Source organism: Cyprinodon tularosa, unplaced genomic scaffold (genome assembly GCF_016077235.1).
Source record: "Cyprinodon tularosa strain WSP-4 unplaced genomic scaffold, ASM1607723v1 ctg526, whole genome shotgun sequence".
In the NCBI taxonomy this organism is placed as follows: Eukaryota; Metazoa; Chordata; class Actinopteri; order Cyprinodontiformes; family Cyprinodontidae; genus Cyprinodon; species Cyprinodon tularosa.
Window position 1 is genome coordinate 878,871 of NW_024039259.1, and position 26,392 is coordinate 905,262.

Here is a 26,392-nt window from a genome sequence, read left to right on the forward strand (position 1 = left end):
TTCAAGACGCTTTCAAATATCAGAACATATGCATCCAAATTACAACATTTATTGTACACGTACAGTGTTTTCTAATTTGCACTAATTTAAACCCAATCTAATCTAAAATGGAAAAGCCTAAAAGCGCATCATTAGATTAAACTATAACAAAAATCAGAAAAATATTATTTTAATCAAATATAGCCTTAATGGAAAATATAACCACTACACCAAACAAAACACAAATTAATGAATAAATATCTTATTATGATATAAATTATGATAAATTATTGCATGCACAAAATAAAATTTTAACAAACACAATGGCCTGTCCTATTTTGGTATGTTGTTCCTACTGTTTCTGTTTGTTTGTTTTTTGTTGACTTACTCAGTCACCAGTCAGACTTAATAGATAAAATAACCAATAGAAATCTATTTAAACTAGCAGATGACCTAATGATTGGTATGGGTAACTCAAAAGTCTAGGTAATGTTTTATTCCTGACTTTTGCTGAGCCCTTATGGCAGGCCATATTATCATATAATAAACCATAACAGGCTTCTCAAGTTATAAGTCATTTTTTCCAGTAAACAAGTAAGGTTTGGGGTTAATTGTTAATTAATATTCGTATTAAGTGTCTAGAGTTTCCCAGGTATATTCCTGAACTCATTGTTAAGGAGATCTATAAAGGAGTATAATTATCTGTGGGCTTAATCGTTTATAGGCTATTTATGACTGTATATTATTACCTTGAGTTACCATGAGTTGTAAATGATACATTTTAACACATAAATTATTTATATCTAAATTTCTTGTTTAAATGAAAAAGGTCATACATAGATTTTGTTGCTGCTCATTTGTTTTAAGTGTAATTTTATATGAAAGGTATATGAATTAAGGTATTGTGCTGAACCCGCCCCAAAAGGTGCGTGCAAGAGCGTGTCCAAGACAATTTCTCCTCGTGCACACCCTGTTTTAAATGTTCTGTTCTCACAGCTCATACAAGCTTACTGTGTTGGCATACAGTGGGGACTATATAGTGGACTTTATAGCAAAGTCAGTTAACTGACCGTTCGGACAGATGATAACTGCTTTTTGCTTCGTTGGTCCCATAACTCCTCCTCCTCTGCGCCCAGCCTGTGCCATCTTTGTTATTAGTCTCAGCGGGCCGCTGTGACAGCAAATACCATAATGCTTTGCTAGGGGAGCTCTCCTCGCAAAGCATTCTGGGATATATCTGCCTCTTCTGAGGCTTTTCTTTTCTTATCATACACTTTTTCTCTTATGACCCGGGTGAGAAAGTTGAGGTTCAATGACTGTCTGAAACCGTAGCTCACCACCGATATACGTCTGAAATTGCCAATGTGCATAAAAAGATAGCTAACAGATTGAGCACATACGATGCCTTACATAAACATATCACCACAATGATTGACAAGTAGGAGAACCACTTATTCAGATGATCCACCCGGAAATAATAGATCGTCCTCTATACCTTTAATAAAAATTAACAAACATAATTCTTAATATAAGATATATAATACTTATAATATATATCTACTATATATATCAACTGTATACACCCTGAACTGTAGCTATCAGGTGTATTAATTTCATTTAGAAAGTTTAGAGTGTATAAAATGTGTTATTATTTAATATAACACTTATATAAACTGACTATTATTACTTTACTTTAATAATTTTTTTTGTTTTGTTTTGTTCGCAACTAAGTTTTCTATTGTAGCTGCACTTGTAATATGGATGATACTGTACAAAACCTGGGTAAAGAGGTTGCACTCTATGTATCTCATAAGCAGGTTAGATCTGAGATCAGGTCCAGCTTTACCAAAAAAACTCTCCCGTAAATATCATTTTTAGAACACATCTGATTTTTAACCTAATCGTTATAACACAAGTTGACATTTTAAACAGGATGACTGCAATATCTCATATCTACAAATCAAAAGACAGGTAAAACGGTTATTTGATTATGTGCTACAATGTTCTGCCTTACCCTTATGATTGTTGTTTGCTACGTTTATGTAAATTTGGGGATAAATAGTAGACTTTATTTATTTTCATTTTCCTTCAATCAGTTCGATATTACTTTACAAGTTTCTTATCTCCTCGAATACAGCAAATGAAAATATTCGATTAACAAGACTTTTAGCGCACAATCGATGTAGTAGATCTAAGAAATCAGACCTAGAGAGCCGTTTGTTGAAAATACTTAGATTTTTTTTTCAAGTTTGATGTAGTTGCAGTAGTAAATATTAAAACGAGGAACATTTAATAACGCAATGCGCGTATAAAACTGCGTTTTACCCTCTAAGCTGAATTTTAGCTACAGATATTCTCCGACATCCTCAAACGCAGCATCGGTTTACGTGTCGTGTCGTCATCACGCACGCAGTGTTTGGTTTCCGCGCCGAGCCGATATGGCAGCGACGATCCTCGAGAGTAAACCAGGCGATGAGCCTACTGATGGAGGGGAGGACGCGGACAGGTCGATGCTGAGGGCCGACAGGTGAGGAAAACCCCGGGGGGAGGATAGTTTATCCGAGGCCGCTGTCGGATCTCTGAACGCCCCCCTTTAATCTAGCTAACGCGGCTAACGGGCTAGCCCTCCTTCCGTCAGTCCCACGCATTGTGTCAGCGTGGCTGCAAGGAGAACAAAAGAGGAAATAAACGATTATATTATTTTAAAAAATCACTTCAGACATTCAGCTCATGCATAGACTTATTCAAACGGATCGATCTATTAATACCTTTGTCAGATCTGTCAAGAAAATTATATGTGAGATCAATGCTTGCTGCAGTTTCACTTTTGAAATCAATATTTTATCCAGTTTTACTCTTTAGAATGATTTTGGTTAATCTAACAAAGAGTTTTATGATATTATACCAACATATGGCTTTTTGGTCCCAAGCTACATTCTTATTTTAATGGATAACAATGATGTGTAATCCAGAGAAGCTTGTAATTATATTGTGTTGATTTGCCCCATTAGACCTGAAAGGTCTGAAAAACAGATTTAGCAGATCTGCTTTATGTTTTGTGTGTTTTAAAAATCAGATAGAACAAATTTATGGGCACCCCTAATGATTCTAGTAATTAAAAATATATTAAGATGGTGTTTTTGATATTGATTCATAAGGAAATCTGAATGTCCAAACTTTATTTATTCATTTTATAGCAAAACCCATATGTATATATGCTATTGTACATAACTTTAAAAACCCTTTTTATAGTAATATCCACCTGTATATTATATTCGGTACATATCCAGCTGTAAATTTAGTTCATAACACTAGTTATCTATATATTATATTAATCTATTAGTAAGATTGTGTTTATAATGGTATTCATCTCTATGCTTAGAAACCCATGTTCTGTATTTATGGAACCATTATTTATCCTGCACTTGCTGTTATTGCACTTCTAGTTAGGCCTAAACTGCATTTCGTTGCCTTGTACCTGTACCTGTGTAATGACAATAAAGTTTAATCTAATCTAATCTAATGTTTTAGGTGTTTCCCTGCTTCCACTCACCTGATTTCAATGGATGTCCGTGAAACATGCTTTTCTAAACTTTAATGATCGGAATCATCTGTGTTAAAGCAGAGAAACATCAACACAGTACATTACGGTCATGGATATTTGAAAATAGCAGCAACATCAGAGATGTGCAAAACAAAGCATGTTATTTAACTAAGAAAATCAATTCAAGCTAATCAAGTTTTAGGGAGTTTTTATTATTAACAAGTGACCCTTGGTTTTAGTGCAGTGTAATAAGACGGGACACAAAGGTCAGTTTTTCTTATCACTCTTAAAAAGTTAGGGAAAAGACCCAGAAAAATACCTTAAAGTTGAGGCTGACGTTGCAATACATATCAGGTTATGGTTTCAGCAAAATAGCACTTTGTTTTGAAACGACTGGATCGAACAAAGCTGAAAGAAGTGCTGGGGATAACACTATTTTCCTCCTTATTGATTTATGTGTTTCAAACTTCTAACTAAAATCAGCTTCTGAAAAAAATGACCTGAAGTCTAAAAATCATTGGCCATTGCTTTCCAGACTGGGAAAGGCTCCCCCTAGGAGTGATGCAGTGTAATCGTACATTAAAAGTGGTAACCGATTAAAAAATATGATTGTATTTTATTGGAATGTCAAATGCACTGAATAGAATTACAACTTTGTTATTACACTGTCACAAAAACAAAGCAATGAAATGTGTGGGGTTAAGGGTCATGCTCAGGGACCCAGAGTGGCAGTCTGTGGGAGTGGTGCTCAAACTCAGAACCTCTGGGACCTAAGCGCAATGCTCTAACCACTAGGCCAACACTCCTGTTCAATTGTTAAAAGGGGTTAGATGTTGAGGGGGAACTTTCTTTTAAACAAAAACAGTAAAGCATTTAGATTTTAGTTTTTCCACACGTTTTTATGCATCATGCTGACGATCGTTGTGGATGCTCTATATGTGTAATGGAACCATATCAGCTGAGGATTGGTGAGAGTGCTTTCCACAAAGCCAGCCAAATGATGACAGCCTTACTCATGTGAACAGTGGCCTCCCTACTAGATGTCTTGCTGTCTTCTGGGCTACGGCGTGTTTTCCTGGGGGGGATCGGCAAGTTCTCCCTTCCTCTCCCTCGATCACTCCGACATGAAAGGTCAGACTGCGGAGAGCCCACATGGAGACATTCAAGTGAAAATGTTTCTTTCTTCCTCTCTGCAGAACAACAATGTATGTGCAGGTTCACAATTTATTATTATGATTATTAAGTTTTCAGTTCTTTAATATCAGCTGAGCCTGCACATACATTGCCGTGATGAAAATGCCTGTAAAGAAGCAGCAGGGGGTCAAATATGAACTACTAAGGCAGATCTGATGGCAGAAACATCCCATCCAATCCTCTGATAAACAAATTAATCATTGATTGAATGTTTAATCTGTAGAAGGAACCCTTTTCTTACTGATGTTCATCTGTCTAAACGCAGCGGCAGCGGAGATGACTCCATGGACGGCATCAGTAGTCACGTCACCTGCTGTCCTCTGACTCCATCGTTGTCTCCACGGAAACGGACCACGAGCCAGTCCAAGACGGAGCCTCCTCTGCTGAGAACCAACAAGAGGACCATCTACACAGCAGGCAGACCTCCGTGGTACAATGTCACCGGGACCACCTTCAAAGAGGCCTTCGTTATCGGTGAGGAAAGCACAGACTGCCTGCCTTCAGCTTTGATCAGTGGCTCTTAATCGTGCCTAAAAATGATAAAGAACAAAGCATTGGATTTGATTACACTAAAATAACAAATAGCCCGTTTTAGAGGCTTTAACTATTTTAACTAAAACAACAGAAAAAAAAAGTGAACCAATAATATTTTTTTAAATCTTATTTTTTTTATCATCAGCTTGGGATCTATGTTCTTTAGTTTCAGATAACCAGAGATAAAGATCCAGAAAATACATGATTCCTCTTTATGAAAAGGCTGTTTTTTATTCTTCTAAGACCTAAAAATACAAATGATTTGTTGGTTCTTTTAACTGGAAACACATCTCCTGTAGCAGGTATTTAACAAAAATGAATCGTTTTTTATCTAAGGATCATGTGAGATTTTAGACTTTTATTGAGCTGCATTCAGAACAAAATAGCTATTTGGATTTTAAAGGTTGCAGACACCTGGTTTAGGTTATTATAAACATATTATCAAAACCGTTCTTATTTTCTAACTCCTATAATCATTACTAAATACATATTTGAATCTATTTGAAATTGATAATTTACACCCTTATCTATATATTTTTTTTATTTTATAAGGCTGATATTTTTTAAAGTCGTAGGCAAGTCATATTTAAATGTCAAATCATTCTGACTTAAACATGTATATAAATGTGCTCTTTATCAGCCCATATTGTCCCAAAAGTTAGGAAAATTCTATTTAAAAAAATTCTGTCTTAAAATCTGATTTTTTTTTTCCATTATCTTTATGCAGACCAGTTAGTTATACGTCAGCTTGTACACCTAAATTCGGCCAATCACATATCAACGGTCATCTGTCAATCACATTTTTTCGTTCATAGCATTCTGATTCATATGCTGCAGCTAATATATGCAGCGGTTGAAATAAGAAATCAGAATCCTTTCCTTTCCCATCGAGTTCCGTCCCAGTGTTCACGGGGATGGACGTCTGTGTCTTCTGCAGGCGTAGAGCTAACAGAACTGGCAGCGTTGCGAAGCAAGGGCTCAAACATGTACGGCTGGAAGCCTTCTACACCAAACCAAGCTTCTGCCGCCCTGGCGTCCTCTTCCACAACATCTTCGTCACCACTTTCCTCCTCTAAATAAAAAATGTATGATGGAGGAAACTCATCCACGACCTCCGACACTAAACTCTCCTCCTCTTGCATGTTTCCGCTGTCCATAGCGTTCCTTGACAGTGTCGTTGCTAGGTGCTACTTGGTCCCATAGTAATCTCCCATTGGGAACCTACTAGCACTAAGGCTACATTCGCACTGCAGTCTGAAGTGACCTTAATCCGATTTTTTTTGCTCATATGTGACCTGTATCTGATCTTTTCATGATAGTCTGAACAAAACAGATACTTTTTTTCCAATGCGACCCAGGCCACTTGGCTATGCGGTCCTGAATCCGATATGAATTTGATCTTTTCAGATGGGACCTATGTCTGAACAGCCAGGTCGCATTTATCCGACCTGAATGTCATTAATACCGGACAGTGGTCACTTTTCTGTTTTTTGCTACGCAGAAGTTGCAAGAAAAACAACAACAACAATGGTGGACGATGATGCGGAGAGCAGTATTTATGTTTAACCATCTTGGAAAGATTGAGTTTTTAAAGGTTCGATCGATGTTCTCGAGTACTACCATCCATGTTTACTTACGTAAACGCGGAGCACGCTTGCTTGTGACGTCATTGCGTCCTCTACTGCACATGCACGACATTTAGGTTGTATGAATGCAGGTCACACAGGAGATCACATACAAGTTGCATATGTTTGGAAATATGAACAGCAACGCAAAAAAATTGTATTTCACCAAAAAATCGGATTGAGCATTAAGGTTTGCAGTGTGAGCATAGCTGAAGTTGCTAACTGGTTAGCAAGATGCTTCCGAGACATCGGCATGACCAAAAACCACAAGAACCTTCCTCCACAACAATCCTGCCCCCTTGATAAACGAGATGTCTAAGTTTATGGAGACAGACGCCAATCTTGAGCCTTTCCGCCTTAGTTTATGTGGTGGTGGTTTTTGTTGCTATGAAGAGTTTGATCAAATCTAATTACCAAAAATTACAAATAACATTTTTACAAAATAACTTGATTTCCGTTGTTTTGGTTGTCTTGTTTTTACAAGGCGTTTATGCGTTTGTTAAACTATCATGTTAATCAGAGAATTTATGGCAACTCATCTTTTTTAGGTTTAATCTGTCTGAGCTACTGATTTTTTTTTTTTTCCCAAAATGAAATGTATTATTTTTATTTAACTGATATTAGGATTGCAGTATTGTTTTGATTTTTTTTTTCGTTCTTTGCACCAACCACAAATATGTAGATGTTTCCCTCCAGTGTTTAATTGTTTTCATGACTTTAAAGGCTTGCTTGTCTTGAGTCTATTGTCACAGGAATTTACTGTTTCATGGAAAAGTACTTCCTTCTACTTGCATACCTTTATCTGTAGACTAGCTACGACTCTCTCCTCCCTTCTGTATGGCAGCAATGTCTCCGCTTAAAACGTTGGAGGAAAAAGTCAGTGTCAAAGTAAAGGTCATAACTGTTTCATCAAACCAACTGATTTGTGGTGCAGAACAATAGGAATCATTTTACTGAAAAGATATATAATATATATGGGCTGCTCAATAAAGCAGTGGGTAGCACTGCCACCTTGTAGCAAGATTCTGAGTTCGATTCCCGGCCCGGTGTCTTTCTGCATGGAGTTTGCATGTTCTCCCTTTGCATGCATGGGTTCTCTCCAGGCACTCCGGCTTCCTTCCACAGTCCAAAAACTTGACTGTTAGGTTAATAGGCTTCTCTAAATTCCCCTTAGGTGTGAGTGTGTGAATGGTTGTTTGTCCTGTTTGTTTCTATGTTGCCCTGCAATAGACTGCCGACCTGTCCAGGGCGGACCTCGCCTCTCGCCTGTAGACAGCCGGAGATAGGCACCAGCAACCCTCGCGACCCCAGTAGGGATAAAGCGTGATTGAAAATGGATGGATATATGATGTATAAATACTTGTTATATAAATCCTGATGGATTAAGAATATATAAATATTTACAGCTGGCTATGATGCTGGTGCTGACATTAAAGAATACTAAACCAATAGGAATATTAGGTTGAGGTCACGTGACATTGAGCTCAGGCGTTGCCAGATCCTAGTAACTCAGTGACGAGCTGAGAAAGGGCTTCTTCCCAGCTTTCAAGTTCATGCTAAATAAACAAAACAAATCATGCTTTTGGGCTGCTTTTCTGCAAAGTACCGACAACCGATCCATTTAAAGGGATGAGTAAAAAAGCCACATATGGAGAGATGTTCACCCCAAACCTTCTTCATTCAAAGAGCATTAAAGATGGAAGTGACTGGGTCTTCCAGCGTGATAAGGGTCCAAAACCCCCCACTTACAGGTGCTGGTCATAAAATTAGAATATCATGAAAAAGTAGATTGATTTCAGTAATTCCATTTAAAAAGTGAAACTTGTATATTATATTCATACATTACATACAAACTCATATATTTCAGATGTTTATTTTGTTTAATTTTGATGATTACAAATGACAACAAATGAAAATCTCAAATTCATCATATCAGAAAATTAGAATATTGTGAAAAGGTTAAAAATTGATGGCCCCTGGTGCCACACTCTAATCAGCTAATTAACTCAAACCACCTGCAAAAGCCTTTAAATGGTCTTTCAGTCTAGTTCTATAGGCTACACAATCATGGGGAAGACTGCTGACTTGACAGTTGTCCAAAAGACGACCATCGACACCTTGCACAAGGAGGGCAAGACACAAAAGGTCATCGCTAAAGAGGCTGGCTGTTCACAGAGCTCAGTGTCCAAGCACATTAATAGAGAGGCGAAGGGAAGGAAAAGATGTGGTCGAAAAAAGTGTACAAGCAAGAGAGATAACCGCACCCTGGAGAGGATTGTGAAACAAAACCCATTCAAAAATGTGGGGGAGATTCACAAAGAGTGGACTGCAGCTGGAGTGAGTGCTTCAAGAACCACCACACACAGACGTATGAAAGACATGGGTTTCTGCTGTCGCATTCCTTGTGTCAAGCCACTCTTGAACCACAGACAGCGTCAGAAGCGTCTTGCCTGGGCTAAAGAGAAACAGGACTGGACTGCTGGTGAGTGGTCCAAAGTCATGTTCTCTGATGAAAGTAAATTTTGCATTTCCTTTGGAAATCAAGGTCCCAGAGTCTGGAGGAAAAGAAGAGAGGCACTTCATCCACGTTGCTTGAAGTCCAGTGTAAAGTTTCCACAGTCAGTGATGGTTTGGGGTGCCATGTCATCTGCTGGTGTTGGTCCATTGTGTTTTCTGAGGTCCAGGGTCAACGCAGCCACATACCAGGAAGTTTTAGAGCACTTCATGCTTCCTGCAGCTGACCAACTTTTTGGAGATGCAGATTTCATTTTCCAACAGGACTTGGCACCTGCACACAGTGCCAAAGCTACCAGTACCTGGTTGAAGGACCATGGTATCCCTGTTCTTAATTGGCCAGCAAACTCTCCTGACCTTAACCCCATAGAAAATCTATGGGGTATTGTGAAGAAGAAGATGCAATACACCAGACCCAACAATTCAGAAGAGCTAAAAGCCACTATTAGAGCAACCTGGGCTATCATAACACCTGAGCAGTGCCACAGACTGATCGACTCCATGCCACGCCGCATTGCTGCAGTAATACAGGCCAAAGGAGGCCCAACTAAATACTGAGTGCTGTACATGCTCATACTTTTCATGTTCATACTTTTCAGTTGGCCAACATTTCTATAAATCCTTTGTTTTTATTGGTCTTCAGTAATATTCTAATTTTCTGATATGATGAATTTGAGATTTTCATTTGTTGTCATTTGTAATCATCAAAATTAAACAAAATAAACATCTGAAATATATGAGTTTGTATGTAATGTATGAATATAATATACAAGTTTCACTTTTTAAATGGAATTACTGAAATCAATCTACTTTTTCATGATATTCTAATTTTATGACCAGCACCTGTAGATAACAAAAGAGTAAAAAGGCATTTTAAGGTCCTGGATGGCCTTGCCAATCTGCAAACCTAAACCCATAGAACATTTCTGGAGGGAGTTGAAAGTCTGTGTTGCCCAGCAACAGCCCAATAACACCACTGCTCTAAAGGAGATCTGATGGAGGAATGGACCAAAATACCAGAAACTGTGAGCAAGAACGACAGGAAATGTTTGAACTCTGTCACTGCTAATAAATGTTATACTACAAAAGTTGACTTGAAATCTTGTTATTAACGAAATACTTATTTCCCATCATAATTTATTTAAAAAAAAAAGTGATTTGCTGGGATTTTCTTATTTTCTTTCTCATAGTTGAAGTAATAAAAAATTCCAGACCTCTCAACTTTCTAAGTAGGACAACTTGCACAATCTGTGGCTGATTAAATATTGTACGTCCCACTGTAAAGTTATCCTAATGCTAACCATTCGCATTAGCAGACATGGCAGTCTGCTACTAAATAATTCAAAATGAGAGCTGGCGAATGTGTCACCTGCTGCCCTGGATGAGTTAAACTTATCTCCTTTAAGAATGTCTGTGCAGTTTGAAAACTGTTTTGTTAAATTATGATTATATTGCAAATGTAATTAATTTCCCAGCCCCGGTCTGACCCTCATAATCAAATGTCAGAGTCAGGAAGTTTTCCAGCAGCTGTAGAGTGAGCTCCATGAGTGCATGTTTGACATCAGTGGAATCACTGTGGCGTGGATAAACTCATCAGGCTGAGCGGATACGTGGAAGGAGAGGTGGACATTATCCTCAGTATCCAATCTGTTATGGCCAATGAACCGAAGTAACTAGTCCTAATTTCACACACGACTGTACTACTTTAAAGGAAAGGTGAAAAACTGGTCAAATCAGGGCTAAAGAAGATGCAATAACATTTGTGCAAGATTGAGAAGAACTATGATGAAAACAATATAATGGCAAGAATATAAAAACAACAGATTAGGACAGGAAATGGATATAAAATGTTAACTTCCTGTTAGAGGTTGTAAAGTAAAGCTAAATAAGATGATCTGCCCATATAATGAGAATATTTACCCTTAAAAAGGGGATAATTAAGTGGTAGATAACTAGTGGTTAAGGCAAATTGGGGGGAAAATTACATTTAATTTCATTTACTGCAGCAGGTTTCTCTTCTGCATGACATTAAAACATCTTTAGGCTAAATCTAAAGGTAGAAGAGCTTCTGAAACATCTCCACTGCTGTTATTAAACATAAATGAGTGGTCCTATATTACATTATTTCCTCCTCCAGTCAGCATGTTTACTGTGGGTGGTTGTTATCGGGTTGTAGGGCCCTTCCAGAGCTTCATTCAGAGTAGTTTATATCTCACCAGTAGCTCGGTAAGCCATTTTTCTTCCTGCACACACATGCCAACTAACAGGTAGAGCTGGAGAAGAAAAGGCATCTATCCTCCCTCCTCCATGCCACTTGTTAAGTAGTGCTGGCAATGTTCCTGGAATATTCGTCAGATGCATGTGGTGGGAAAAAATCTATCCCCTATTAATTCCCTTTTTAGATATATTGATCATTTGTGCTGAGTTTTATTCTTTCAGGCCTCAGAGCTGCAGGGCTACAAGGTGTCTAAGAGAGAGTGGGTTGTTTATTCTATTAGGGAGGGTTTGGGATAAAATGAATGGTTCTCATGCAAGCTAGACTGTTTCTTAGGGATTATTTCACTAAGTTATGTGTTTTTTTTCCAACTGTCTGTGTTTTTTGGGGGGTAACAATAGGTGGAGACCTTCACAGCCTTTCTGCAGGGTTTTAATTAGTGAGAGACAAACACTGTCTAGACCAGAACAGAACATCCCACTGTGAGGGCTGTTTGATTGTCTTGTTACCTTTTATTTTACAAAGTAAAAAAAAAAAAGTGCAGACTGTGTGAAATCCATGGATCTATGTTTATTTAAATGGAGTCAATAATTGAATAACTTTTTACGAAAGAGTATTAGTTCCAGGCTAGAGATTTTTCTATTTTTATTTTGAGAATAAATTTGTAACATTATTAGAATAAAGTCATAACATTACGAGAATGAAGTTATATACCACAACCAGTTTCAGAAAGAAAGCTTCAAGCTCCGACCACCAGATGATGGCCGACCTGTTCCACCAATCGGCAACCTGAGTCCACTTTGACCTCTTGCCCAAATTGATGCTGGTGCTAAAAGATTTCCTTATTTGTGAAACCCGAGCCAAAGTATAACTTCACACGATGCTCCACATTCCTCATTTTAGGGAAGAAAGTGCTTCATTTTAGAGTTGTAATAAAATACAATTTGTAATTTTAGGAATTTATTCTCTTAAAGCTACAGTGTGTAATAATTACAGGGATATACAGTCAGAAATGTAATATATTATACATAACTATGTTATTTATCATCATCTACGAGCTCAGCCTCTTAACCTTAATATTTGCGTTGCCTTAGAATTCGTTATTTATAATTACATAGGAGCGGGTCTCGCAGCCATGGAGGCAGACATCTTTGCGCTACGGCAGCGCAGAGCCAACAAACTAGCGATTGCGAGATCGCCCATTACGCTCGAAAGTAACTACGGCAAGTTGAGAGAGAACTGAGACGGTACTGAACACACAGACTCATGAAATACTATCTGTAAAATTATCTATGTAAACAAACCTCATCACTTGAGAAGGTAGGTGATGCAGACGTCGTGGAAGACATTTTGTCCCGTAACGCTCGCCGTACTGTTGGGGGGGAGAAGCGGTGGGGGGGAGATGTTCATGTTGCTGCGGTCTGCAGTCTGGACGTTAGATGTCGCTGAAAATTACACACTGTAGCTTTAATATTATGACTTTATTCTCGTAATTTTATGACTATTCTCATTGTGACTTTTTTGTCGTAATTTTACGACTTTATTCTCGTAATGTTACGACTTTATTCTCGTTGCCACTTTATTCTCATAATTTAAAGATGTTATTCTTTTAATTTTATTAACTTATTCGTGTAATTTTATTACTCTTCTCGTTACGACTTTATTCTCGACGGAGTATTAGGTCCAGGCTAGAGATTTTTTTATTTTGACAATAAAGTTGTAACATTATGAGAGTAAAGTTATAATATTGCGAGAATAAAGACGTAATGTTACGAGAATAAAGTCGTTATACCAGAACCCTTTTCAGAAAGAAAGCTTTGAGCTTCGACCAGCAGATAATGGCCGACCAGCAGCACCAAACAACAACCTGAGTCCACTTAGACATCCTGCCCAATTTGATGCTGGTGCTAAAAGATTTCCTTATTTGTGAAACCAGAACCAAAGTATAACTTCACATGATGCTCCACATTTCTCATTTTAGGCAAGAAAGTGCTTCATTTCGGAGTTGTCATAAAATACAACTTGTTTCTTGTAATTTTATGACTATTCTAGTTGGGACTTTTTTCTCGTAATATTATGACTTTATTCTCTGAATTTTATGACTTTATTCTCGTAGTCTTACGACTTTAACCTGATAAATTTACAACTTTATTCTTGTAATTTTACAATTTTATTGTCGGAATTTTATGATTTTTTTTCTCGTAATTTTATTACTTTAATCTCATAATGTTACGACGTTATTCTTATAATTTTATTACTCTTCTCGCTGCTACTTTTTAATTTTACGACTTTATTCTCGTAATTTTACAACTTTATTCTCGTTGCGACTTTATTCTCGTAATTTTAGGATTTTATTCTCATAATTTTATGACTCTTCTCGTTGCGACTTTATTCTCGTAATTTTATGACTTTATTCTTGCAATTTTACAACTTTATTCTTGCAATTTTACAACTTTATTCTCGTAATTTTACAACTTTATTCTAGTTGCGACTTTATTCTCGTAATAGAAGACCAAAAAATCTCTAGCCTGGCCCTGATACTCCGTCGTACTTTTTCACACAACGTGTCTTTCTGTGGTTTCCTTAAACTCTGGAAGTTAAAAGGTTATTTGTCTCTTTAATGCCATGTACCCACACCCAGTTTTTCACACCCTGTTTATAGTATTTTACTAAAGTGAAAAAATGTTTTATCTCTTCTTCAACAATATCTTCATTCTTTTCAGCCTCTTTTCTAATTGAGCCCAATCCTATTTCTTAAAGTTAATTTTTTTTCTTAAATTTGCCTTTCAGTTGATCAAACACTGTTTTAGACATGTTCGTCTCTCTGTACTTGGCTAAGCATAACCTTGCGCTTCAAGCTGAATTGTCACGAGATCTGAGTTTTCAGTCTCACAAGAAATCCATGATAACGTAGAAACCGGCTCAGTTCTACAAGTATCAGTCTGGCTAATGTCAGGTTAGGCTAAGCAGGATATAAGAACATCACAAGTATATGGACACTCAAATGAGAAAGTGCTGAACCTCTGAAAATCATAGTATTATAGCAGCTTGTCATATCTTGGCTCTTTTACCACTTTATTGGATACATTTTGTGTTTTGTAGCACAAAGTGAAGGAGCAAATATTACCCTAGAGAAGTGGTTCTTAAAAGTATTTTTATTTATGTAGACCTTAAACTAGTCTAGCATTTTTCTGATAGCAGTGGGAATGTACATTTGTCTTCATTAATTAAAGCTGTTTTTCCCTTTAATGCTTCTGCAGGCCTGTGTGGAGGAAGTGCCTCTGGAAAAACCACAGTGGCCAATAAGATAATTGAAGCACTAGATGTTCCCTGGGTGGTTCTGCTTTCAATGGACTCCTTTTACAAGGTAATTAAACTCTGTAGTTAAATCGTTTGATTCAAAGCATTTTAGCAGTAAATTTGCAGATTCATTCAAAGCAATAAAAGGCATCCAATAACTCAATAAATGGTTCATTAGTGTTTGATCTAAAAACAAAATGCTGTCATGAATCATCTTCCACTGTATTGATCAACCCACCAGACCCTCCCATTAGATGATTTCAGCATGATGGATTAAAAGCGTTGCCTTTTTTCTCTTTTATTACTTGCTTCAAACACTAAATTGAAAAAATATATAACCCTTTAATATGCGACTAAAAGCGACAAATAGCGATGGACTGATACAGATTTCCTTAAGGCCAATGCAGGTCTGTAGGCAGGCATTATTTTTTCTTCCCCCATTTATATAATAAAAATTGAGCACAATGTTAAAACTTCTGAATTTTAGTAAAAAGAAACATTAACAATCGAAAGCAAACTGAGAGATCTACAATGCATGCGCTTCATGTGATCTTAATGTAGGCTGCTAAGTGCACTATGAAATCGGGGAACACATGCACGTATCGGCCAGTGCTGCTAAAAGGAAAAAAATCTTTTCAGGACAATCGGCTGCTTGTGTCAGAGACGACGCTTAGAACAGCGCTTGTTGCTGTTGTGAGACTAAAATTAGCTTTGCTGGTTTTACAAGAAGTTGGTAAACTTTTGAAAAAAACAGAGAAAAGTCACTAAATTTGTCTCTTGTTCGAAAAAAACATTTTCTAAAAGGGTTTGTAAAGTCTCCAAATAGACAGGGTTTCCGCAGGTCATTAAAAATCATTAAATTGTAAAAATGTTTTAAATAAAGACCTTAATTGCCATTAAAATTAATTAAAGCTACAGTGTGTAATAATTACAGGGATATACAGTCAGAAATGTAATATATTATACATAACTATGTTATTTATCATCATCTACAAGCTCAGCCTCTTAACCTTAATATTTGCGTTGCCTTAGAATTCGTTATTTATAATTACATAGGAGCGGGTCCCGCAGCCATGGAGGCAGACATCTTTGCGCTACGGCAGCGCAGAGCCAACAAACTAGCGATTGCGAGATCGCCCATTACGCTCGAAAGTAACTACGGCAAGTTGAGAGAGATGAACTGAGACGGTACTGAACAATAGATGGCAGTATTATGCCTGAGAATACTATCTGTAAAATTATCTATGTAAACAAACCTCATCACTTGAGAAGGTAGGTGATGCGGACGTCGTGGAAGACATTTTGTCCTGTAACGCTCGCCGTACTGTTGGGGGGGAGAAGCGGTGGGGGGGAGATGTTCATGTTGCTGCGGTCTGCAGTCTGGACGTTAGATGTCGCTGAAAATTACACACTGTAGCTTTAATATTATGACTTTATTCTCGTAATTTTATGACTATTCTCATTGTGACTTTTTTGTCGTAATTTTACGACTTTATTCTCGTAATGTTACGACTTTATTCTCGTTGCCACTTTATTCTCATAATTTAAAGATGTTATTCTTTTAATTTTATTAACTTATTCGTGTAATTTTATTACTCTTCTCGTTACGACTTTATTCTCGACGGAGTATTAGGTCCAGGCTAGAGATTTTTTTATTTTGACAATAAAGTTGTAACATTATGAGAGTAAAGTTATAATATTGCGAGAATAAAGACGTAATGTTACGAGAATAAAGTCGTTATACCAGAACCCTTTTCAGAAAGAAAGCTTTGAGCTTCGACCAGCAGATAATGGCCGACCAGCAGCACCAAACAACAACCTGAGTCCACTTAGACATCCTGCCCAATTTGATGCTGGTGCTAAAAGATTTCCTTATTTGTGAAACCAGAACCAAAGTATAACTTCACATGATGCTCCACATTTCTCATTTTAGGCAAGAAAGTGCTTCATTTCGGAGTTGTCATAAAATACAACTTGTTAGATGTCGCTAAAAATTACACACTGTAGCTTTAAATGTGATTGTTGGAAATGCTTTATCTAAAGAAGAAAACACTTTCATAAAAACCATTTTGTCAGATATATTATATTGCGACATATTTGCACAGAACTGCTTCCAGTTTATCGTAAAGCCATAAGTTAGGAAAAGAAGCTTGAGGCGTGAAAAATGTAGAGAATGGGAAAATGCAAATTTCAACAAAAGTGGCTGGCTGCAACCTGTCGACAGTAAAGATGACAAAGTATTTTCATCTCATATATATATATATATATATATATATATATCAAATATATATAAAGGTACGTAATATATTTTATATATGTATATATTAGGGGTGGAACGGTTCACAAAATCCACGGTTTGGTTCGGTATATGTTTATTGTTACACCGAAAAATAAAAATTTTTATAAAAATTAATGGAAAAATAAAAATGAATGAAATTAATGGAAAAAAATAAATAATGAATTGTAATTATTTTTAATGATCCGCGGAAACCATGAATCATTTCCGCATGTTTTGCTGCTTTGAATTTAATCATCTCGCGCATGCCCTCTACCATCTCCAAGGAACTCAGAGCGGAGCGGACTGGAGCCACAGCGGAGGCTGGAGGCTTTGCTTTGTGCAGGCGGTCTGGAGCGCAGCGGGGCGGAGCGCTGACGGAGTATGTGGGATTTCGGGGTTAGCATGACATGATGGTCATGTTGCTGTTAACATAAACAAAACGTGTTGCACAATGCTTGCACACTGTTTCACTTTTATCCACAACTTTCTTTCCGCCGTCATCGTAAATGCAAAGTGGTCCCATACAGCAGACCTATAAAGTGCTGCTGGCGCGTCTTCCAACTCCTGTTCTTTCCCACTCGCCATACCCACACAATTCTCCTCAACTGATTTTTTTTCTGCTACACCCGGCTACGCTGCTTCGCTTCTTCTTCTTCTTGTTTACTACTGGTGGTTGGCTTTGGTCGCAGTACCGCCACCTTCTGGTCTGGAGTGTAAACGCTTCGCCTATGAGAAAAAGGAGCAGCGCATGAACCGAACGCAACACAGGCGAATCGAACCGAGACAGTCGAACTGAACGGTTCCGACAGTTTTATATAAATGAGCTGGCCAATATCCAACTTCACATGAGCTAGTGGTGTTGGTTTTTCAAAATAAAGTAGCTTTATGCTATATCTAATGTAGCACTGAAACAATTAATCTGATTACTAGTGATTAATCGATAAAATCTGCTTTTAGTTGACACAGCAACCCACTTAGAGTAGTAATTATACCAAGATTGTTAAAAAAAAAAAAAATAATATGTAAAAAAAAATTTATCTATCCAGAACCCAGCAATGGGAAAAGTTTTACTTTCCCTGATTTCATTTGGTAAAAAACTTCTTTAAGGAACCTTTTGTTATCTGATTATTAATTGAAAAAATATTGGGCAGATTAATCAATTAGCAAAATAATTATTTTACGTTTATTTTAAAAATTGATTAATCTGTCGATTAAACATTAAACATCCGATTAATCGATTAATCGTCAAATAGCAAAAGGTTTCTTAAATAAGATTTGTTATTAAATGAAACCAGGTAAAACAAAAACTTTTCAACTTAAGGAGTTCTGGATAGAGCATATAGACAGACATTTCTACCTTATATGGAAAGTGTTTATATATTGTTTTACAGTTTTGATATAATTACTGCGCTAAGTGGGTCCCTCTGTCATCTAAAGACATGTTTTAGAGTCTCTATACTGCAGTTAACAATTAACCAAATTAGTTGACAATTATTGCAAAATTTGATTTATCCGATTAATTGTTGCAGCCCTAATCAAATGCATAAAGTTTTCATATGTATTGTTCTTATTTATGCTGCAGATGTGGCAACTTTTATTTTGCTGTGGCTGATCAGTTAGATATAGCAGAAACCCTGCAGTATTCATAAAGAAGATATTTTGAAGTAGTAAAGCTGAAATAATGTAATTTTGGGAGAGTTGAAGTTAATGAGGTCTAAACTTCTACAATAAAGAAAATAAAAATAAAAAGCCAATTGATGGCTGGTGTTTCTTGTATAGCAGCTGCACAGCATTCATCTTTATTTATAAAAGATCCTTGGCTGCTCCTTTCCCACGCTATAAAAACTTTATAGTTGTAATAACGGACATCACAGGTGAAAAAGAAGATGCAGAAACCGCTTCTATCTTAACCTGACTCTGCCAGATGGATTTGCTCTGCATATCCATCTGGAAACCTTCCGTTGAAGTAATTTTGGGAAGGGGTGAAAAAACTGGTTAGCTGATTGGCCTATGTTGGTGATAGATGGGCCAAATAAACCAATCAGATCAACAAAGCATATGATGTACTAACAGCCAGGCTACTCTTGGCGAAACCAGTCGGGAAAAAAGCAAAAACATCTTTTCCTCTGAGAAAAGCCTCCAGAGCAGTGTTTTGCTCTTCTTTCAGTGAAGAAATACTCTGGAATTCCGATAAAACTTGCTCGATAGCCACGCTAACGCTAGTTTCATCGGCTGAAGCCGCCATGTTCTTTATACTGAACTGTCAAGCTTCTCGTTGCGACACACCTCAACCCGCCTCAAAGCCAACGCTGATTGGACGTTCGTTTGGTGAACTGCTCCAAATTTTCTTCAACAGAGAGTCTCCAAACTGATCTACGAGTGAAACCTTGAAAGCTCGCGAGATCAGGATGGTCTCACGAGGCTAGTTCTATCTACCAGTGATGGTGCTACCTGGGCACAGCCAGCATGGGCTTTTATTTTCTTTTTAACAATCTGTCTCTATATACGTTCCGTCTCTCCATCCTTCCTAAGTGGACTTGAACCCATGTAGCATATCATCGTCGCTGATCGCTGGTTTTTTGTGTCTCAGGTGTTAAATAAAGAAGAGCAGGAGCTTGCTGCTAAAAATGAGTATAACTTTGATCACCCCGATGCCTTCGACTTTGAGCTGCTGATCACCGTCCTCAGGAAGCTGAAGAAGGGGAAAAGCATCAAAGTTCCTGTTTATGACTTCACCAACCACAGCAGACGCAAGGAATGGGTGAGAAAGTGTTTTTATTTGGGATTCTTGTTTTGTTTTTTAAGAAAAAAAAAAGGTTTTGAAGGTTTCCTTTTATCAAATGAAAACCTAATGTCCAGGTTATTATTACTGCTGCAGTTAAAATAATTTATATTAGCTGTTTCTAATTTAGATTCCTGCTAATTTGATAACAGTAAAAGCTTTGTATTCCACATCGATAAGCACACACCATGTAGACAAATCTCCAGCTAAAGCCATTCTGAGGAATCCGTCTTTATGTGTAGCTCTCTGACATCTCTTTATTTCTTTGCGATGTAATTTCATGGCTGAATGGAACAACACCTCATGGGAAATCGCCCATCTCGGCCTACGACTCTGGAATCATTTTATGGCCTTTTGTACTCTGATGAATGTAATTAAGTGTCGCAGCCTGGAAGCGTTGGCCCCAGAAGGTCCATCTGCTGTAGCTGCAGCCTGGTTTACTGTATATACGTTGGTGTGTCCCCTCGCATCCCGAATGGTGATGATTTACAGCTTTTTTTAGGGTTTTTCTTTACTTCTATCTGGTAAAACTGGAGTTTCTTTTTCCGTTTATTTTAAACGATGCTCAAACATGTTGAGGTGAATCCAGATCATTGAAAAATCAATACACACCCCCGTGTTTGTTAAAATTTGTGCTCTCGCTCCACAACCAACTTTCCCCCTCTCTGCTCTGCTGTGCTGAATCAATGCAGGTGCATTCATCCCATTCACCTTTAAAATGAAGCAGATTTTAAAAAAGGCAGAGATTTTGGCCCAGAGTGAACATAAAGTCTCCGAGCTCCTCGTTTGTTTTGTTCTCCCCAATGTTTTCTCCTTTCCTTCAACATTTTTAGTAATTTTCTTGTCTTTAAACCTCAGCCAAATAGCATCCCTAGAGCAAGTATGAAAATATGTACACAGGTGGAGTAGTGGGATTTATTTACAGGAAGTTAGCTTAGCCTACGATTTTAATAACTGATAATAATTAAACTTTTTTGCAGCTTGTCATTTTGTCATTTCTGCATAGAGTTTGTTCTCTTTGAGCATGCGTGGGTTCTCTCCGGGTACTCCGGCTTCCTCCCACAGTCCAAAAAACATGACTGTTAGGTTAATTGGCTTTTCTAAATTCCCCTAAGGTGTGGTTCTGTGCGAGAAAGGTTGTTTGTCCGTTGGACAAACAAGGTGGATCTCGCCTGTAGACAGCTGGAGATGGGCACCAGCACCCCTCGCGAATCCAACAGGGATAAAGCGTGATGAAAAATGGATGGATGAATGAAAAAAGGATGGATATTTAATATATAAATACTTTATAAATCCTGATGGGTTAAAAATATATAAATATTTACAGCTGGTTATAATGCACCAGCACCCATCGCAACCCTGCTTGGGATATTCGTGACAGAAATGGATGGATGGATGGATGGATGGATGGATGGATGGATGGATGGATGGATGGATGGATGGATGGATGGATGGATCTGACATTGGAGAAATTTACCTCTGCATTTGACCCGTCCCCTTTGGAGAGCAGTGGGCTGCCATTGTGTGGCGCCCGGGGAGCAATCAAGGGTTAAGGGTCTTGCTCAGGAGCCCAGAGTGGAAGCAGTGGCATTCAAACCAGTTACTTGCAACCTTCTCAGACCTCAAGCTCACTGCTCTAACCACTAGGCCAACACTCCCCCTAAACTAGGATACTAGTCATGAAATTGACTATGCTGCGTCTACAGTGGGGGATTGCTTCACATCTTTGGGAATAAAACAGTTTCAAGCTTGTTTGTTGTCGATGTGAATTTCCTGAATCATTTTACTGAAAAGTGAGTCCAACAACTCAGAGTCTGGATGGGTGGGATCTACAGCAGGGGTTCTGGATCTTTTCCGGACTTGTGTAACATTAACGACCATCGCTATAAATGCAGAGATTTTTAATACTTCAGAAAAGCTTAGCTTCAAAAGGGGTAAAAAAAAAACCCCAGGTTTGATTAATTATTGAAATAATAATCACATAATTCAGTAATCGACTTATCATTTACTGCAGTAAAGACACTAAAACGGGCCGTTTCCTGAAAGAACATCCCACTGACAACTTTTAACGAGCCAAAATGGTAAAGAAAATATACCTTTGATAGAGCAGGAATAATCCTCTTTTTTTGTGAATATGTTCTATCCAGAATTCAAGTAGCATCATTTTCATCACCTTGTTTAAATTCTATAAAAACTAAAAAATCTCCCGTTAAGCAGTTTTTCCTGTCTGATGGTTCTGGGTTAAATGAAAGAATGGTCAACATATGAAGCCTTTATCAAAATAATGTTTATTTGCAGCCTTACTTTGAATATATTTTAGGATAAAGACGTCGTCCTTTCACCTGAGTGAAGTTGGCCCCCCCACCTTCTTCAAATCAGACAAAATTGGTGTCAAACGTTTGTGCTGGTTTGTGCAGCAAAAATTTTCGTTTGTGCCGCTATCGTTTTAAAGATGTAAAGAAATATTTCTAGAGGTCATCAAAGGTCAACCAGTCCCCCTACCTTCTTAAAATCAGACGAATGGGTGTCAATTAACTCAGCTCCGTTTGTGCTGGTTTGTGCAGCAAAAATTGGCGTTTGTGCTGCTTTGGCTTTGAAGATATTAATGAAAATGTAAAGATCAAAAGGTCAACCAGCCCCCCCACCTTATTCAAATTAGACAAAATTGGTGTCAAACGTTTGTGCTCCTATGTGCAGCAAAAATGTTTTGTTTGTGCCGCTTTCATTTTAAAGATATAAAGACATGTTTCTAGAGGTCATCAAAGGTCAACCAGCCCACCCACTTTCTTCAAATCTTCAAATCCAAAGCAGCACAAACGAAAATTTTTGCTGCACAAACCAGCACAAACGGAGCTGAGTTAATTGACACCTATTTCGTCTGATTTGAATAAGGTGGGGGGGCTGGTTGACCTTTGATGACCTCTAGAAATATTTCTTTATATCTTTAAAATGATAGCGGCACAAACGAAAATTTTTGCTGCACAAACGTAGCACAAAAGTTTGACACTAATTTTGTCTAATTTGAATAAGGTGGGGGGGCTGGTTGACCTTTTGACCTTTACATTTTCATTAATATCTTTAAATCCAAAGCAGCACAAACGGAGCTGAGTTAATTGACACCTATTTCGTCTGATTTGAATAAGGTGGGGGGGCTGGTTGACCTTTGATGACCTCTAGAAATATTTCTTTATATCTTTAAAATGATAGGGGCACAAACGAAAATTTTTGCTGCACAAACGTAGCACAAAAGTTTGACACTAATTTTGTCTAATTTGAATAAGGTGGGGGGGCTGGTTGACCTTTTGACCTTTACATTTTCATTAATATCTTTAAATCCAAAGCAGCACAAACGGAGCTGAGTTAATTGACACCTATTTCGTCTGATTTGAATAAGGTGGGGGGGCTGGTTGACCTTTCATGACCTCTAGAAATATTTCTTTATATCTTTAAAATGATAGCGGCACAAACGAAAATTTTTGCTGCACAAACGTAGCACAAAAGTTTGACACTAATTTTGTCTAATTTGAATAAGGTGGGGGGGCTGGTTGACCTTTTGACCTTTACATTTTCATTAATATCTTTAAATCCAAAGCAGCACAAACAAAAATTTTTGCTGCACAAACCAGCACAAACATGGAACAAAAGTTTGACACTAATTTCGTCTGATTTGAAGAAGATGGGGGGGCCAACTTCACTCAGGTCAGACACCTAGAAATATTTCTTTATATCTTTAAAACGATAGCAGCACAAACGAAATTTTTTGCTGCACAAACGTAGCACAAAAGTTTGACGCTAATTTTGTCTGATTTGAAGAAGGTGGGGGGGGCAACTTCACTCAGGTCGTCCTTTCCAGTTTTTTTGCGTTCAGATTAAATCTGTTTTTCTGTGTGGACCCTCATGCTGATCACATCATTATAATCCTCTTTTTTATTTATTTCTGTGGCAGAAAACCGTTTATGGAGCTAATGTGGTCATCTTCGAGGGCATCTTGGCGTTCGCCAACAAAGAGCTGCTAAAGGCAAGAGAATTTCATTTGTATTTGTTTTTCAAGGTAAATCCTTCATATTTGTTTGCATGTTGGACATATTATAGGCAGTGAATCGATTAAATGCACTGAAGGAGAACCAACATTCAGCTATATGTGTTTTCTTTTAAAGCCTGAAATCACTTTTTGATTGTTTTTGGTATTTTTATGTTGTTTATCTCATTTAATAATCTTTGCCCTCATCTCATTACAGCATCTTTCAACCAAAACACTGCATGCAAATTCAAACCCATGAGCTCTGTTTTGCATTTATATGTTCAAATAGAATAATACTAAATGCATATTATGTTTTTATATAATACTTTATTTCTGCACAACCATAGATGTTCTTTGGATGTTTTATTTCTGTAAAATGAATCGTTTTGATGAAGGAAATTGCAGCAATGACCTTTAAGTCTTTCCATTATTTTGTTGTTTTTATTTCTCTTTCTATTTCTTCTTCTTTATTCTCTTGCTGTTGTTTTCTCTCAGGCTTTGGTTTTAATTTCAGCATCTGTGACCCTCAGGGAAACGCCATCATAGCAGAATCTGCTCATTGCAGCTGTTACCCCCCCAGGGCTGCTGATTTCACAGCTTTAGGCCCTGGGGATCTTTTTTAATCTGTTAATTCTTGCAAATATTCAACATTTAAGTTGTAATTTAGTAAAAGTGAGTTTTGTTTTTCTTTTTTTCTGGTTTTTTTTCTTTTTTATATATCCCTTCCGATGTTTCTTGTTTGTTTTTACCTTTTGACATCCTTATCTTTAAGTCCATGTAAGGAATCAGTTCAATCTGCTTAATGAAAACTCTTTATTATGAAAAGTAGAAATTCTATTAAAGAGGAAATTGATTTGTCTTTTATTGAAAGGTTGTTTACGGTCAGTAAAAATCCATACGATGATCCCAGCGGTAAATACGTCCTGCTCTTATGCATCGTTTCTTCCACCCTCTTGGTGTTTGCACGTTTATGTGTTCACTGGGCTGTAGTGATAAGGCGGCCAGCCTCCCATGAGACCCATCGGTGTTGCTGATTACCCTCTTATTCAGTCGGTAACAGTCATTGTCCTCTGTGATTAATTGTGTTTTGTGTCCATTCTGGTAACTGAAGCCAATTATAGCTGCTAATCTGCTGAGCTAATAAACAGGTCTGGGTTAGGAGGCCGTGTCCAGGGAGCACGATGCAAGGAGCTTTGAATTTCATTAGAAATATAGAGCTGGATTTTCAACATGAATTTAACTGAACCATTGGCTTATATGCAGTGAGTTTTGTTCCATTGTTGCTGCAAGTAAAGACCATGTTTTATAAAAAAAAATACACCATTTGAAAATTAAAATGCCGAAAATGAAAAGTTTTAAGATTAACTTTGCTGTTTTCTCAGATATTTCTTGATTATTTTCTCTAAATGTGTGTTCTTAAATGTTTTTTGTTTCAAATTTTATATCATTTCTTTTTACAGATTTGTATGATCCTTTTTTTTTTTTCTTTTTTTAAGGTTGAATTTCAAATTGCCTTTTTTGGATCATATTATCTCTTCATCTGGAGGCGGGCTTTCCTCTGGAGTGAGGAGCAAAGATTATTTTCTATTGGTTTGCATGGATGTTTACAAAAATTACAAAAAAAATGTTGTGGCCGATGTGCGCGTCAAGAATGGAGAATATTTATGTATGTATATATATATATATATATATATATATACATTTTGAGAAAATTTTTGGTTTTGAAAAAGTATGAAAAAATACAAAACCCTTTTTTTTTTTTTTTTAATAAGCTGGAAATGAAAATTTTATGGTTTAATTTCTCAATTGCTTTTGTTGTAATGGAAAAACAAACAAAGCTTCAGCTTCCCACTGGAAAAAACTGCTCTAAACATCCTACTGTAGCTTTGTTTGGATTATTTGTTTCAAAATAAATTCATCTTTTAAAATGGCCTAGTCAAAGTCCAATTGCTAATATGATGCAAGACCTTCGACTTACTTTGACTTGCCTGTTTGGAAAAAAAAAAAAAAAAGGAACAGTTTTTTGGGTGTTTTTAAACTTTACCTGTTTAAAATTTTACACAAAGTATTTAACTGCAGTGTTATTATTTTATAAGCAGAAAAGAAGCTAGCAATGTTCCCAATTAGCACTGTAAGAACAGAGGTGTTAAAAGTATTAATGTTTATGACTCAAGTAGAAGTAGGGTTAGGGTTAGGCTACTGTAAAAAAAAAAAAAAAAAACTCTTGTAGAAGTAAGAGTATCAACTTAAGATTTAAACTTGCAAGAGTACCACTATTAAAACTACTTAAAATATAAAAGTAAACGTAATGGAGGACAAAATGTTAAGAACAGAAACTTTACTGCACTACCCCATTGAAGGACAATGTTTCTACAATTCTTAGACATAATTTTTTCTTAGTTTTAT

The 26,392-nt window shown here is 37.2% G+C and overlaps 1 protein-coding gene across 2 annotated transcripts in view; it reads left to right on the forward strand.

Moving 5' to 3' along the window:
* Positions 1-2,367: 2,367 nt before the first annotated feature.
* Positions 2,368-26,392, forward strand: part of si:ch211-243j20.2 (uridine-cytidine kinase-like 1) — a 53,619-nt gene continuing 29,594 nt past the window's right edge. For both annotated transcript variants that reach the window (XM_038304146.1, XM_038304147.1), the window contains exons 1-5: positions 2,368-2,506; positions 4,983-5,191; positions 14,866-14,972; positions 19,774-19,944; positions 23,912-23,983. In XM_038304146.1, the coding sequence (XP_038160074.1) occupies positions 2,418-2,506; positions 4,983-5,191; positions 14,866-14,972; positions 19,774-19,944; positions 23,912-23,983 (648 nt within the window). In that variant the 5' untranslated portion in view covers positions 2,368-2,417. The remainder of the gene's footprint in view (positions 2,507-4,982; positions 5,192-14,865; positions 14,973-19,773; positions 19,945-23,911; positions 23,984-26,392) is intronic.